Source organism: Eschrichtius robustus, chromosome 3, assembly GCF_028021215.1.
Source record: "Eschrichtius robustus isolate mEscRob2 chromosome 3, mEscRob2.pri, whole genome shotgun sequence".
Taxonomy (NCBI): Eukaryota; Metazoa; Chordata; class Mammalia; order Artiodactyla; family Eschrichtiidae; genus Eschrichtius; species Eschrichtius robustus.
Genome location: NC_090826.1, coordinates 18986589 through 19003524, shown reverse-complemented (window position 1 = coordinate 19003524; position 16936 = coordinate 18986589). Strand labels below are relative to the sequence as shown.

General features: G+C 49.3%; 1 protein-coding gene across 1 annotated transcript in view; it reads left to right on the top strand.

Moving 5' to 3' along the window:
* Positions 1-7796, top strand: part of MYOM3 (myomesin 3) — a 42938-nt gene extending 35142 nt beyond the window's left edge. Inside the window, exons 28-36 of the mRNA XM_068537787.1 lie at positions 216-326; positions 2078-2165; positions 2681-2719; positions 2964-3072; positions 4226-4389; positions 4612-4648; positions 4826-4848; positions 6468-6523; positions 7536-7796. Coding sequence (XP_068393888.1) covers positions 216-326; positions 2078-2165; positions 2681-2719; positions 2964-3072; positions 4226-4389; positions 4612-4648; positions 4826-4848; positions 6468-6523; positions 7536-7796 — 888 coding nt within the window. The remainder of the gene's footprint in view (positions 1-215; positions 327-2077; positions 2166-2680; positions 2720-2963; positions 3073-4225; positions 4390-4611; positions 4649-4825; positions 4849-6467; positions 6524-7535) is intronic.
* The last annotated feature ends 9140 nt before the right edge of the window (positions 7797-16936 follow it).

Sequence of the window (16936 nt, the reverse complement as noted above, 5' to 3'; positions counted from 1 at the left end):
GATCAAGAAGCAGAGGGAATAGCATTAGCAAAAGTCCAGAGTCCAGAAACCATCAGAGGAGACATATGGTGTGAGGAAGGGGTTGGCTGAGATTTAGCCTGGGGGTGAGGGGGGGGAGTCATATTTGTAAAAAAAAAAAAAAGGGTTCTGATGAACTGAGTCTTCACATAAAAGAGAAAGCCTGAAGGAGTCTCCTCACTCCCCACCTTCCTCAGGTGGCCAACACCAAGAAAGAAACCCGCTTCCAGTGGTTCTTCCAGAAGAAAGAGTTCCCAGATGGTCAGTACGACCCGCAGACTGGAGCAGGGCTTCTCTGCATCGAAGAGGTAAGTGCAGCTCTGACTTCAGGGCTCACAGCCTCCAGGCAGTGCCAGGAGCACTGGGCAGGGAGTCAGGACCAAGGTGAGGCAAGTGAGGCACTGACCTCACGCACAAACTTTAAGGAAGCACTGAAAGGCTCAGTACTCAAGATAAATAATATTTCATGCAATATTTTCAAGAATCAAAATTCACGCCAAAAAAAAAAAGACCATGAGGGAAAACAATACCAAAACTTTAAATAAAGACAGGCTCAGTAATACCGATTTTTCCTTTTAGTTGGATTCCAGTCCTGGCCCTGCCACTGACTGCGTGGCCTTGGGCTCGTCACTGTGCCTCTCTGACCTCAGTTTTCATCTGTTACACGAGCGGGTCAGAGGGATGCTCTCTCAGAGATTCCTTCCTGCCCCAGCAGCCTGAGATTCAGGACAGGAAGACGGTCTCCGTGTGAGGCAGGTCTGGGCAGAGGAAAACAGGGCCTGGAGCTCGCTTCTCCCACCCACGACCTCCCCGTGGCCCTCGGAGGAGTGTGACCTGGTTAAGGTAGAAATGCAAGGCTTATCCTTAAATATTCAATGTTTTTCTGCCTTGCCCCTGATTTCTGTGGCCTCACCATGTGCCAAGGAGGACTGCGGCAGACGCAGGTTTGCAGACTAGGAAGGAAATAATGATTTCAGGGTCCTCTCCCAAATCCTGGCCAAGACGATGGCAAGTTGGCCTTTGTCATCACAGTGCAAACTCCTCACACAGGGCTTGGCATCAAGTAGGTGCTTAATAGCTACTGAGTCTTGTCATAATCATCCAGCCTATTGGTGCAGAACTTTCTGGCTTCCGAAGAGTTATCTCCCTTGATCCTCACAGCAACTATAGTACGTAGCCAGGGCAAGGATTATGCCACCATTTTACAGATGAGTAAACTGAGGCTCAGAGGGTTTAAATACCAAGATACAAAGCTTGAGAGTGGGGCCGGAAGTTTCTGCAATCACTCTCACCAGAATTTGGCTGGGACTTTGGAGGCTTCACTGAGGGAGGGGGCAGGGGACATGGGAGAAGACTGTTGGGGTTTTCAGCCCTTTGATGCTCCAGTTAAGAGATGCTTCTGCCTTGAATCCTGCCTCAAAGCACACTATGTAGAGATGGTTGGGGTGAGAGGGGCCCTTTGAGGGGACAGGGAGGCAGATATCACACCCCCGCCCCCGCAGCCCCTGGAGGAGACGCTGTGTAATGAGAGGGCACAGCTGACTTCTGACCTTGCTTTCAAAGCATGACCCAAGTTCTTGCTTTGCTGAGTGTTGACCCAGGCTTCACTTGGGGCTGACAAGCATGTGCCTGTAAGGACCCCCTTGTCCTGAGCCAAAGAAAGCACACTTCCTTCTGAGAGATGCAGAGAGGTCCCTCTATCCAGGGCCCCTGGGAAGCAGGGCAGCGCTGGTGGAGGGTGCGCCCTGCTCGGCCCAGCTCTGCTACGAGGGCTCGCTTTGCTCTGCTCAGAGCAGCTGCCTGAGAATCACACGCGGGGCGTCTGTTTCTGCCCTCAGTTCCCCCTCTCGCCCCACCTCCAGGCCCAGACAAGCCCTGGGCTTGGGATCAAAGGGCTCTGGAGCTGGAAAGAGCCTCAGAGATCACCCATCGCAGGGGGTAAACTGAGGCCCAGGGAGGAGAGTTAGGGGCAGGCCTAGAGCCCAGGCCTCCTGATTTGCTGTCCATCGCTCCTTCTGGAATTCATGCCGACACCACCTTCTCACATCCTTCTTTCCAGCTTTCCAAAGAGGACAAGGGCATTTACAGAGCAGAGGTTTCGGATGAGCGAGGGGAGGACGACACCATCCTGGACCTCACAGGTGAAGGTGGGAGCCGGCGACATCAGAGACGGGCCAGGAGGGCCTCACACTGAACCAAGAGATGCAGTGTGACCTGTGGGGAAACTGTCTGGGATCCTCACCTGGGGCAACTGAGGCCCAGGGGAGTTAAGTGACCTGCCCACGGCTGCACAGCTGGTCAGTGGCAGGGCCTGGTCTGTGTGACACTGGTGCCCATGTTCACTGCACTATCCCACAGCGAGCCCAGGCTTCAAGACCCGGAGCCTGAGTTCTCTGCTCTGCCCCCCCAGCGGGCCCCAGGCTCCTCACCAGGCTGGTCGTCTCAGCCTGCAGGAAAACTGTCACGTCGGCCCGTTCGTCCTCCATCTGTGTTGCCCCCCTGCCCCATCAGTCACGCAGTGCCCCGGATCCCCTCCCCACCCCTAAGCCTGTGTTCTGAGAGCTGCTCATAAGGTCCACCAGCCTTTTCCAAGGACGGCCCCACCTGGTGCATCCCTAGGGGAGCCCTTCATCAGCTGACCACTCCCTCTGTCTCCCTCCAGCCCTGGATGCCGTCTTCACTGAGCTGGGCAGGATTGGTGGTAAGCAACCCCCTCTCTGCTCAGCACTGCCGTGCTGCCGCATAACCTCCGGGGGACCTCTAGCCATCCTTGGCTGCCGGGGGTGGGTTTAGTTTCCCGCCTCAAAGACTGGGGGAGACGCTCCTGCCTCTTCACCACACTGTTCTCCCCACCACACCCCAGAGCAGGGGCGAGCTGGCTGCCCCCCAGATGTGCTGCCCAAAGGGCCTTGGGGAAGACTCACCCTTCTCCCATGCCTCCCCAGCCCTCTCTGCGACCCCACTGAAAATCCAGGGGACCGAGGAGGGGATCCGGCTCTTCAGCAGGGTCAAGTACTACAACGTGAACTACATGAAAACCAGCTGGTTCCACAAGTAGGTTGGCCTTGCCCTGGAGCCCTAGCCAGGCTGGAGGGGGCCCAGCACCCGCCTCAGAGCCCAGTCCCAAGGGCTTGGCAGAGACAGGGTCTCTCACCGGTCCTGCTGTCCACAGAGGGAGTCTGGGACAGGGAACAGCCGTGGGAGGAACAGAAGGGAGTCTCCCCAGGAAAGGTGGGAACCCTGGTGCTAAGATCACTTTCCCAGAACATCCATGGCCACAGAAGGACCATTGTCTTAGAGCACCATCTGGGAACTGGGGGAGAGATGGATGCAGGAACGATGGAGAACCAGATGGTCAAGTGGGTCATGGTGCCCTTGTGGGTCTTTGCAGCCTTAGCAAACTCAGGCAGCCAGGCTGAGGGGAGAGGTGCAGGCAGAGGGACCTGGGGGGCTGACGACTAACTGAGGGCCAGGCCTTGAAGGCAGTATCAGGTATCAGAGACTCAGCCAGGAGCTAAGTGACCCCAGAGAGTTTGGGAGCAGGATATTCCCAGTGCTTCTTACTTGCAAACCTCAGCCTTGTGGAGCAGACATTACTGCACCCGTTCTATGGAGAAGGCTAGACGGACTTAGTCACATTTGTCATGTGAGTGAGACCAAGGCCAAGCTGAATTTCAGAACAGTGAAGCTCCTCCTCTAGATTTTCTGAGCCCTGTGACTAAGCCCAGAGGTGTCACTTCTGTGACAAAACACTGACACGGGCCAGGTGTCTTTAGGAATGAAATTTAGGTAAAGAAGGAAAGGAGTTTATATAGTTTATAAGAATTACGTAAGAGTGATTGTGGGAAGAAATCCTGGGAGGTTTTAAGATGAGGAAAAGGATGAAGTGAGGAAGTGACTCCCACTGGTGGGGTGGGGGGAGGTGGTCACTGACCCTGGAGCACCATTTCCTCAAAGTCCCAGCCTGCAGGACATGTCACAAATATAGATTCAGCGCTGGCACAAGGTTTGGTGAATGAATGAATGATGAATGGATGAGTGGATAGATATTTATCAGATATCTCATGGATGGTCACCACTTTCAGCTCACACATCTGGGAACAAAACCCCGGGAGAGGAGTTTGGGGCAGGGGTGCCTGTAGATGGGCAGACAGACAGCCCATCCCGGGCTGAGCTGTGTTAACCGTTTCTTTGCCCTCACGTTCAGAGAGAAACGCCTGGAGAGTGGTGATCGGGTGAGGGCTGGCACCACCCTGGATGAGATCTGGCTCCACATCCTGGACCCCAAAGACTCAGACAAGGGCAGATACACCCTAGAGATAGCGGCCGGGAAAGAAGTCCGGCAGCTCTCAGCTGATCTCTCGGGACAAGGTGAGCTCTCTGCCTGTCTGTCCTCAGTGAAACCTGTTTAGAAAACCCCATGGTCTTTTGGGGGGGCTCCCATCTCCCCACCCAATCCTAGCACTGCCCCAAGAGAATGCTGGAACAGAGTGGAGGAACAGTCAGCACTGAGCTCTATACCTGTGGGTTGCAGGAGGGGGGAGACTGGGGGTAGATGCCCTGACGCACCTTTTCCCCTTTTCCTTCTCGTAGCTTTTGAGGACGCCCTGGCTGAGCACCAGAGACTGAAGTAAGTTTCCTTGGCGTTTCTCAGTGTGATCAAGGCCCCTGGGGTGCACGAGCACAGGACCCTTCCTGGGAGGCCGGACAGTTCCACCTTTCCCCCGTCACCCCCTCCCCCCTACCCGGGCAGGACTGTCCTTTAACAAATGAAACACCAAGGCTTTTTCCCATTTCCGTTTTTCAGAGCCTTGGCCATCATCGAGAAGAGTAAGTCCAGCCATATTTCTCTTGTTTCCACTTCTGAGTTTGGGGCGGCTTCCCAGCTGCTCACGCCTCCTGGCAGGTAGCTGGAGTCCCAGTTCCCCATGCGGTCTGTGTGGCTCTGGGCTGTCACAGAGCTGCCGGGAGACCCGGATGGTGGCAGCGTGAAGACAGGTGGATGAGGAGTCCGAGGATACCTGAGACCGTGGATGTGGACGCACCTGGTGCGGGCCTGGTGGCGAGTAGGCACACGGCCGATGTCGGTGGGACTCCAAAGGCAGGGGCAGACGGGACCGAGGCTGGGCTGATCTTTCCAAGCGAGGCCTGGGAGGGGACGGCTTTAAAGCTGAAGCTGGTTCTGGCTGTCGGGGCACTAGGGCCTCATCTAATCCAGGACACAGCCTCTGAGTTGCCCAGGGGGACCACCAGGTCCATGCACTGGAGCTTCTCCGGGTCCCCGCAACCAGTTCTACCCAGTTCCAGGAGGCTGGCTTTCTGGTCTCAGTGAGCCAGCCGGTCAGTGTAGGACTTTCCATGAGGGGAAGCATCCTGGCAGCAGAGCAAAGCAGCCCCGTTCAACCTGACAGTGAGGAGGGAAACTGACCGTCTGGGGCCATTGGTAGGAAGGGGCATTAGCCCTATGTGGCGTCTTGTCCCTGAGTGTCCCCGCCTGGTGGGAAATGCAGGCCGTTCATAAGTGCCATCAGGAAGGGGGCCATCTGGGGTGTAAGAGCAGTGAGGAACCCTTGCAGCGGGCGGCCACCTTGGTGGGAGGAGCGCAGCCTGGAGACCCGACTCAGCCCTTCACGCCTCCGTCTAATCACCCGCCCCCCCCCCCATCCTGGAATGCCGAGTCTCTCCACAGGACACCCCGCTCCAGGACCCTAACAGAGGGGCCTGAACTCACCACCTGTGGTTGTTAGGGCTGGCCGAGTTGAGAGTCAAGGAAAGTGGATTGTTTCGCCCGCCATGATGGGCCTGGTGAACGATCCTCCCACAACAGTGTCCATCTCTGGGGCCATCCTTCCCCTCCCCCCTCAACCCTGATTCAGGCTCCTTCTCCCCTACATCCGTTGCACAGACACCAGCCACTTTAGGCTCTTGGCACATCCCTGATCGTGGTCTAGGGTCCGTTCCCACAGCCTCGACTGCGACGTGTTGGCTTTCTGCTTAGTGATTTACAACCACAGTCTCTTCCTGCCCAGCCGCCATGGCCACCAGGTCCCCTCCCTTGACCAGAATCAGTGTCCCGAAAGCTTCCTTCCTATTCACTGCCTGAGCTGGTTCGTCACACCTGTTGTGTGCATTTTGCCAGTTTAGGGTCAGAGCAATCTTACCACCTTCTCTCCCAGTCCTCAGGGGAGGGGCACCTCACTGTCACCTCCAGGTACCACCAGCCACGATAATAACCTCAAGTCAATGACAGAAACACATTACGTCCCCTATCTAATGTTTATAAAGGCAAGGAAATAATGTAATACAAGTTTAAGGATGTCCACCCAAAATGATGCAAATAAGAAAAAGAAGCATTGCTTAAAAATAAACCTCAACTGCGTGGAACCTGCTGCTGGGAAGCAGCTGGCAGAAAAACATTCATCACTGGGGGTCTCGTTTTTCCCTTCCAGATCGTGCCAAAGTGGTGAGGGGCCTGCCGGACGTGGCCACGATCATGGAAGATAAGGTACTGACTGTCCCCCAGCCCACGGCCGGCAGTCCCACCCTGGGTTCCCTCCTGTATCCATCAAAGGGCACGAAGCAACGAAGCACCGTGGATTCCAGAGCCGAAGGGGCTGGATGCGCCGGAGTCTGGCCGAGTGACCAGACCTCACTGGTCACATGTAGTATAAAGGAAAGACACTGAGCCTGGTGTCAGGCCCGTGGTGGGGGTGACAGGCCTGTGCTCACCCCGGTTCTACCCCATCTCTCCAGGTGGCCCTGGGTGTCACGGACTTCTCCGTGTGAACTTCAGTTTCCCCAGGAGTTTGACTAGATGATACCTAAAAAGCCCTTTCAGGACTGAAGTTACGCAAGTCTAACGTTCTAGAAACTGATAGCTAACGTTTTCATGTTGCTTACTTTGTGCCAGGCACTATTCCATTATTTAAACGTCAAGGCAACCACATGAAATAGTGTGTTATTACTAGTCATACTTTATAGCTGAGGAAACTGAGGCCCAGAAAGGTTAAGGGACTTACCTAAGGTCATACAGCTTAAAGGAGCCGAGCTGAGATTCACAGCCTGGCAGCCCAGCTCCAGAATCTGAGTGTCTGGCCATTACACTAGAGTGCCTCTGCAGTGAGAGTTGCTCTGTTGAGAATTTTCAAACTCAATTCTTAAATCTTTATGTTAAAGCAATCTAGCCTTATTTGCATGGTAAAATCATAATGAAATATACAATAAAAAGCAATAAAGCAAAGTCCAGGCCATTCTGGGGCAGGTAATTGCTAAAGTAATAACGACCTGACAGTCTAACTAGTTAAGTGTTCCCATAGAAATGTTGAGAATGGAGGATGTGGGGTTAGAGTAAAACATCTCCCTTTACTGTTATTACTTTATGGGTCACAATAAAACACACATAATGAACTTACCACAAGGAGCAGCTTGCACTGGGAGCTCCCTGGGAGTGTGAAGGTGATACCAAGGGTTATTCCAAGCGGGTGGACTGAGCGTTCCCTTCCTGTCCTTTCAAACAGACCCTGTGCCTGACCTGCGTCATCTCAGGAGATCCTTTCCCTGAAATCTCTTGGCTGAAGAACGACCAGCCCATCACCTTCCTTGACCGCTACCACATGGAGGTGAGGGGGTCGGAGGTCACCATCACCATCGAGAGGGTCAACAGTGAGGACAGCGGGCGCTACGGTGTCTTCGTCAAGAACAAGTATGGCTCCGAGACGGGCCAGGTCACCATCAGCGTGTTCAAGCACGGGGAGGAGGGCAAGGTGCTGAAGGTGTGACGGTCGGATCCAGGCACAGCCTGAGGTCTAGTCTGCACGGACTAGGAGGGTCAACCAGCGGCTCACAGCCTGGCACAAGCCACGGAGGCGGGGCAGGGGGGATTGGACATTGTGGAACCCGGGACATGGGAGAGGAGTAGCTACACCAAAGTGGAGAAGCAGAGACCTTGCTGGGGTCCTGGGAGGCCTCCAGGATAACGGGATCAGCACTGGACTTGGAATGGGAGACCTACGTGCAAAACTGTTTCAGCTCTAAACCCTCCATGAGCTTTGCCTTCCTCATCTATCACATGGGAATTCCTACTCCTAGGGATTGTTTATGAAAACCCTTGAAACCACACACCAGTGATTCTCAACAGGAGGCAGTTTTGTCCCCCAGGAGACATTTGGCAGTGTCCAAATTTTGGGTTGTCACAGCTGGGGATGTCCGCTGGCGTCTAGTAGGTAGCAGCCTACTAAACACAACAGCACATAGAATTCAACCCCAAATGACAATAGTGCCGAGGTTGATGCACCGCCCACCCCCCCCCCGTAAACGGATTTATCACAGTACCCCCTTTTGGATACTGTATTTTCAATTCACTTAAGTTCAACGAACATTCATTTGAAGTCTAGCGTGTGCCAGGCTGCAGATGGCATCGGGAGCACAAAGATACATAATATGCAGGCCCCGCCCTCAAGGACACCTCAGCCCAGGAGGAGAGTCAGACCTGGGTGCAAATGACTCCAGGACAAGTCAGATGATCAGGATTATAAAACAGGTCCACCTAAAGTTCCACTGGTGGTCAGAGGAGGGAGACAGGCGTTCATCCCAACTAGGGAAGGTGAGCTTTAAAACACCTTCATGGAACTAGCAGAATTGGTGGTTGGGCCCTGAAAAAACAAGTTGGATTTGGTGATGGTCATGGGAAGAGATTTCAGGAGCAGGGGATGGTGAGAGCAAAGGTGAGGCGTGGGGGTGATGCTGCCTGGGTGGCCTTGGATGCCAGGCTGGAGAGTTGGATGACCTTCCGGACTTCCAGCTCAGGGCCTCTGCCTGGCGGGACAGATGCTGGTTGGCCTTGCTTGCTGGACCTCAGTACGGAGCTGGGCATTTCACCACCCTCCAGTTTCCTTCTTTTTTCAAATCAGATTGGGAGGGGTGGGGTTTATAAAGTTAGAGATGTTTGTTGTAAAAATTTTGGAAAACCTTGAAAACGTTGAAGGAGAAAATAAAACTCATCTGTACTCCCAACACCAAAACATAACACCCACCTCTGATTTCTGAAATGATTTCTGAATTTAAAGGTAAAATGAATCACTCCTACATTTACCACCTACACGCGCATCAAGGCATGATGGGTAACTTATACCCCCAGCAGCTACAGGTGCAGTCAGGTCAGGTGTTCAGTGAGGGGGGCGAGGGGGCCAGGTGTCCCGCCGTGCCCTGGCTGGGAACGAGTATGGAGGATTATGCAGGTCTTGGAGGCAAACACACCCAGGCTTGAAGCCAAGCACTCACTGTGGGATCTTGGGCATTGTTTTTTTCCTTTGTCTGGGCCTCAATTTCCCATCTATAAAGCAAGAAGTCTGAAAGGTCATTTTTGAGGGTCCTTTCAGCTGACACTACCTCCTACCTAGGAAGACTGTGGACAGGGCAGGTCCAGGGTGGGGCAGTGGGGATGGAGGTCCCTGAGACCTTTCGCTGTTTTCTGTCTTAGCTCCTCCCACTTAATCCCAAGTAAACCCCAAGTGCCACTCAAGTGGGAGAAAGGACCTTGCTAAAGGATATTGTGATAAAATTTAAAAATTTTTTATCTGGACTTTGTTCTTGGTTTGGGACACACAGCTCCTAAAACCCTTGGGATCGCCAGGGTGAAAAGAGCATCTTCTGCATGCTAATAAGACGGCTGGTGACTGGGGGCCCTTAGATAGCTTCAGGATGGAAGCTGGTCACCAGAAAGACCAAGGCAGGACTAGAGGGTTGGAACTTTCTGCCCCCAGCCACCTCCACTTCCCTCTGGAGAGGAGAGAGAGACTAGAGATTGAGTTAATCACCAATGGCCAATGATTTAATGAATCATGCCTAAGTACTGAACGCTCCATTAAAACTTGCTAAGCAACAGGATTCCGAGGGCTTCTGGGTTTGTGGACACATCAAGGTGCTGGGAGCGTGGTGCACTTAGAGACGGCGTGGGAGCTCCCTCCACACTCTCCGGCTCCTTGCCCTGTGGACCTCTTCATCTGATTGTCCATTTGTATCCTTCATAATAGACCAGAAACCGTAAGTAAAATGTTTCCCTGAGTTTTGTGAGCCATTCCAGCAAATTATCGACTCTGAGGAGGGAGTCATGGGAACCCTCGACTTATTGCCAGTTGGTCAGAAGTACAGGTGACAACCTTGTGGAGTCTGACTCTACCTCTGGGTGGTTAGTGTCAAAATTGAATTGAATTGTAGGACCCCCAGTTGGTGTCTGGATATTTGGAGAACTGGTTGTTGGTGTTAAAATAACCCACGCATTTGGTGTCCGAAGTGTTGTGAGCCAAACCAGCTCAGAGTTATGAATCAACCACCTCCCCAGGGGTCTTTCCCATCTTCATCTAGTCTATATTCCCTGAGCCCAGGGTAGGTAGCAGTGGCACACCGTCATCCAACGAAGCCAGACTCCGCAGCTCCACGTCTTTCACACTCTGCAGCCTGAACCACTGGCCTTGACTTTATTCTCCTCTCCTCAGCCTGTTCCCAATGGCCTCCACTCCTGCCCCTGGCCTGGGCTGCTTCCAGCATCCCAATTTCTGAACCCCTCTGATTCTTCCATCTTTACAGTTCCCACTTGCTCCTTGTGTTATTCTTTACTGGCTCATCCTGGAAAGCATCTCAGTTGGTCCAGCCTGATCCCTGGTACCCTGCATGGGACTCAGAAAGTCAGAAACTTTGTCTCTTATCTGGTGAAACCCATCAGCGAACACATGGTCCTGGCATTCTCCAGGAACCCTCCGTGGATCTCCTGGCACGCTGGACTTCCAGGGAGCCAGGCAGGGCGTGCAGGCTGAAGGAAGGCCAGCCAGCCAGCGTGTTCCCCCTTTATCATAGCAGCGGCCCCCTCCCCACACCCGTTCTGCCACCTTTCACATACCAACCCCAGTGCCATCCTTGACCTAAAGAATTGAGAGCCGTGTAAACAGGAAGCGCATGAGGAATAAGAACCCTGATGGGAAATGCCTGGCCTGTGTAATAATTAACCTCTACCCACTTGGCCTCAGGCACCGCTCATCAGATGCTTTCAATACCTCAAAACTTCCAAATCACTTCCAGCAGCTCCGGGTGACATTTTCATGCCAAAAATAGTTTCAGAAGCAACACTTCCCAGATGTCTCTAGCTAGAAGCCAGATAGTTTATTTTCAGCATTTGAGAAAAGTTTCAATTCTGAGGCGGGAGGAGTTTCAGCCAAGAAGTGCCCTGGGTTGAGAGCAAAACAAATTGCACAGCCTGTGAGGAATGTGCCCCTCCTCTCCTGGGCCTCCCAGAAACCCTTGTGTCCCTGGGCTGACTTTTATATCACCGCTTCCTGTGCTATAGCAGATCTAAAGAAAGAGAAACACGGGGCCACACAAAAGCCTTTTCATTCCAATTATAGAAATGTTCTTGGCGAAATGAGACTTTGGGTTTGCTTGAAAATACTCCAGTTTAAAAAAAAAAAAAAAAAGTAAGAGGAAGAGAAATAAATGAAATAAAGAGAAGTAAATGAAAAAGTTAGCAAAACATTGATGATTCTTGAACCTGGGTGATGGGTATGTGGGTACCATGCTCTCTACTTTCGTATATGTTTGGAATTTTTTCATAATAAAAATATTTAAAGACTCCACGGGAGACAAACCCTTGGCCGTCTTTTCATCTAGAGTCATATGAGTTACTTAGCCAGCAATTAGTCAAGGACATTAGTTACAGGCGAGTGAGCACAGGGTTCCTCTCTGCCAGGCAATGTACACAGCCTGCTATTTTTCAATCACACTAATTAAAATTAATGGTAACAGAGATGTTCTACAAGAAATAATTATCAAGTCATAGCTGTAGTTTAAAAAAAACATTATGCATCCTATTGATTCGTTGACTCTGCATTCATTCAGCACAAGTTTGCTGAGCTTACTATGTGGCAGGAATATACAGATTTAAAGCTTGGTGCTATAATCTGAGATCCAGCTTTGCTTTACTTGATGTGTGTGCCTTAATTAAGTAATTTAAAGTTCCTGTGTCTCGTCTGTAAAGGAGGGCTGCTGTGAAAATTAAATGAGGGGATGCTTGCCGAGTAACTAGCGTGGTGCCTGAGAGGATCAAAATAAATGACAGATTTCCCCACCCACCCATTCCCTGTAGTCTCAGTTGCTGGGGAAGATAGACGGGCTAATCCAGCTCCCACAGAATTCAACAGTTCCTTCTGTACTTTTTTGACTGATGACAGTACAGACACTTCCAGAGACGGGAGTCCACAACCTCACAAGGGATTTTTAAAGTAGCATCTGTTGTATTCTTCCAATGATAGAAATGATAAATGGTTGCTGTAGAAAAATTGGACGAGACAGAAAAGAACCAAGAAGAAAAGTAAAAATATCCATAAGCCGAACAGACTTGTGGTTGCCTGGGAGGGGAAGGAAGGATTGGGAGTTTGGGATTAGCAGACAGAAACTATTATATATAGGATGGATAAACAACAAGGTCCTGCTGTATAGCACAGGGAACTATATTCAATATCCTGTGATAAACTATAATGGAAAAGAACGTGAAAAATAATATATACATGTATAACTGAATCACTTTGCTGTACAGCAGAAATTAACACAACATTGTAAGTCAACTATACTTCAATAAAATTTTTAAAAAATATATCCATAAGCCCTCCAACCAGAAATAAATACAATGGAAGACACTGTTTATTAACTAGCCTAACAGATATTCCCACCCCTTCCCCATTGCCACCTCCACTCTCAAGACTGGAAAGCAAAATATTCACTTTCCCAGGCTCCCTTGTAGCTGGGGGCAGCCACAGGACACAGTTCTGGTCAAAGAGACATAACCAGAAATCTGCTGGGGCTCTTTGGTAGGCTCATGTTCCCCATAGAAGGGACAGACACTGCAGGCACCAGACTACCCCCCTTCCTCCTTCCTGCCTCAAATGTGGATGTGGTGCCTGGAGCTGGGCAGCCATCTTGTGACCATAAAAAGCAGATTGCAGAGATGCCAGCCCAACATCACCAAGCTGCTGATGCCAGGCCTTCAGACCCCCAGACAACTTATGAGAGAAAAATAAATCCCTCTATGCTTAAGGCACCATAAGTCAGGTTTTCTGATCCTTTGAGCTAAAAGCATTCCCAATTCACACACCACTTGCTAACATTTTTTTTGATGTATTTCCTACCAGTCTTAACAGAATTGAGAAGTCTTACATATAATTTTACATTCTGAGTTTTTTTCCTATGATATGACGTCATAAAAATTTTCTCACATCACCAAAAAGCATTCCAAAACCCTATGTTAGTGTTTATCTATCATGTAACTATATATCATTTCCATGTTCCCAGAAATAGTTTCCAATTTTTCACTAGTAAATGAGACTGGGATGAACATCCTTATATATAAATCTTTGCTTGCATCTCTGAAAAATTCGCTTGTATCGATTCTAGAAGAGGAATTACTGAGTCAAAGGACATGAATTACTAGGTCAAAAGCAGACTAGCTACATGGCAGGAGCGGAAGGGAACTAACTGATAGTACCCTGGCCTTCCCCTCAGGGACACAAATCAGAAGTTAGTCAATCATCCAACACATATTTATTGAGTAGCTATTTCACTCCAGGTACTATGCTAGATGCTGGCGATACAATGATGACTGAAACAGACATGGGCCCTGCCCACATGGGAAATACCATTTCTCAGATGGCCACCCAGAAAGATGGTGACTGGTTTTTATTGAACCATGGCCAACGGATGAAAGGAGAGGCTCACCATAAAGCTAAAAAGCAAAAACCAAATGAGAAAAATATTTGTGATCTCTATGGAAAATATAAGGCTAATATGCTTAATATACAATTACGATCCAATCATATCATGACTGGTATGCTATCATCAAAAATGATGCCAAAAAAAATATTTAGAGGCATGGAAAGATGTTCAGGATAGGTTTTAAAACTCAAAAGGCAGGGCTTCCCTGGTGGCGCAGTGGTTAAGAATCCGCCTGCAAACGCAGGGGACGTGGGTTCGAGCCGTGGTCTGGGAAGATCCCACATGCCGCGGAGCAGCTAAGCCTGTGCACCACAACTACTGAGCCTGCACTCTAGAGCCCACGAGCCACAACTACTGAAGCCCGTGTGCCTAGAGCCCATGCTCTGCAACAAGAGAAGCCACCACAATGAGAAGCCCAAGCACCGCAACAAAGGGAGCCCCCACTCGCCTCAACTAGAGAAAGCCTGTGGGCAGCAACGAAGACTCAAAGCAGCCAAAAATAAATAAATTAAATTAAATTAATTTTTTAAAAATCAAAAGGCAGATTTCAAACAGTATATAAAGTGTAAGCTTATTTAATGAAAATTAAAATTGTATATATTTTAGAGGACTAGAAGAATAAACATCAAAATATTGACAGTGAATTCTCTAGTGGTGGGATTATAATTGATGTTTATTTTCTCATCTGCATTTTCAAAATCTCTATAAACTTGCATTATATTTTAAACAGAAGAGAGAAAAAAAATTATTTGAATGTTTTAAAAGCTACCACAGATATGCACCCTGTCTCTGCCAAACTAGTCTCTTATTCTCTGTTTTCCTGGTTCCAAGATCCTGTTTATTTTGCTTTTGTAATTCACTCATCAATGTTACCTAACACCCTCACTTCATGATCCTTTGAGACTTAAGCCTACCCAATGCCTTTCTAAATTTCAGATATTGAATTTTACAGTTTTGGAATTTCCATTTGGTTCTTTTTTTATAGTTTCTATTTCTCTATCAAGCTTTTCCTATCTTTTCCTTCATTATGAGCATACTTTCCTTTACAGCAAAAAGCACAGCTATAATAGCTACTTTAAAATCATTAACCAGTCACCTCAGGGTCAGTCTCTTTTGACTATCTTTTCTCTTGAAAAGGGATCACATCTTCCTTTCCTTTGCATGTCAAATAACTTTGGATTTTGTTTTGAATATTATGTTATGAAGACCCTGGATTATGTTATACTTCCACTACAGAGTGTTGATTTTTGTTCTCGTTTTGTCAGGTAATTAACTTGGTTGGACTAAAAATACAAACATTGTCTTTCGGCAAGCAGCTCAAATGTCACTTCACTTCTTTTATCCTTAGCTGATCTGCTTGTAGTCTGTCCTATGTATGTGTAATTTAGAGGTTGGCCAGAGATTTGTACAGAGTTTATAAAGAAGTCTTCCCTCTGACTCTCACCTTTCCAGGATTTCCACCTCACTTTCCAGTGGCTATGATTGCCCTCAACTCTGTCCTCTTGAGTTTTCAGGCCAGAAATACTGCAGGTGTTCTACCGAACACCTCAAATGGTGCTGACTGCAGTATACTGAAAGGCATTTAAAAAATGAGAAACTCATCCTGTGCCATTCCCTTCCTCCAGGTGTTGACTCCTCTCTGGAATCTGTCTGCCTTTGTTTATTCTCCAGTGCTGCAGGTAAGATTTTTAGTTTATTGTTTATTTTTTTTAATTTTTTTTATCTTTTTATTTTTTGTCCAGAGGTTAATAGCTGCAGTCTGCAGGAGGATCAGTCTAGTTGGAGCTTACTTGGGCGTACTGTAAGTGGAACTCCTCATTGTGACTTACTCTCCGGGCTTCAATATTCAGTAGCCCCTTCTAGGTGAGGAGTCCCCATGGCCAAGAGGATGTGCTGCTCAGAGCATCCCTTCCTCCTGGGAAATGCCTCAGCGATTTCTGGCATCTGCCTCTGATCAGATTTTGGATAGGGTTGGGCACCCTTTGCCCTGGCACTCCAGAGACTGTCGGCAGGTTTGACCCTTAAGTGGTCGCCCGCAACCGGACAGTCAGAACTCAAGTTACATTTTTTTGAATCATCTCAGTGGTAGCAAATCACTGAGCTTTGAGGATGAGTTTACTTTCAAAAGCTGTTAAAAGCCACTTGGAGGGACTTCCCTGGTGGTACAGTGGTTAAGAATCCGCCTGCCAACGCAGGGGAATGGGTTCAATCCCTGGCCCAGGAAGATTCCCACATGCTATGGAGCAACTAAGCCCGTGTGCCACAACAAGAGAAGCCACTGCAATGAGAAGCCCGAGCGCCGCAACGAAGAGTAGCCACCAATCACTGCAACTAGAGAAAGCCCGAGTGCAGCAACAAAGACCCAACACAGCCAAAAATAAAAATAAATAAATAAAATAAAATAAAAACCACTTGGAGAAAACAGTATTGGCCTTAGACCCAGGCCAGAGGGTCTTCTTCTCTGGGCCCCCTGCTTTAGTGGGCACTGTGCTGGCTGCACCCCTCTCCACGGGCCAAAGAGTCTTTGGAACCAAGGGAACGTGGTAACACAGTCTGTGACATCTCCCCTTTCCAAACTATGCATGCAATACCCAGCACCCAGAACTCTCTGGCCAAATGGTCCCAACTCACTTCCAGGACCTGCATGGACCTCTTCCACAGATGTGGAAGGCAAAATAATGGCCCTTCAAACATGCCCATTTAAAATAAATTTTAATAGTTGGACCAGAAAGATGTGGTCAAAATGTAAAGAAACAGATCTAAATTAGAACAGGGGAGCAATACACAGAGTGAGTAAGGAGCTAGAATGGATTAGGAATGTGGTGAAGATGACCCCTGTCCCTTTTGAGAAGAGTATAGTAGTTAAGCGTGTGGACATGGGCACCAGGCAGAGGCTGCATTAAACCCCAGCTCCACCACCTAACCTCTCTGTGGTTCAATTTCCTTGTCCATAAAATGGGGATACTCTTGTACTTTCCTCTTTGGGTAGCTGTAAGGATTAAATTAATTATTATGTGTAAATCACTCTGTAATGTGCCCAGCATGTGGCAGTTGCTCAAAAAAGATTAGCAATTTTTATTAGCTTCTCCCAACTTCGAGGCTCAGAAATGCCAGGGGAGGGGGAGGAATTGTATGGGAAAGACATAATCCAAAAATAAAATAT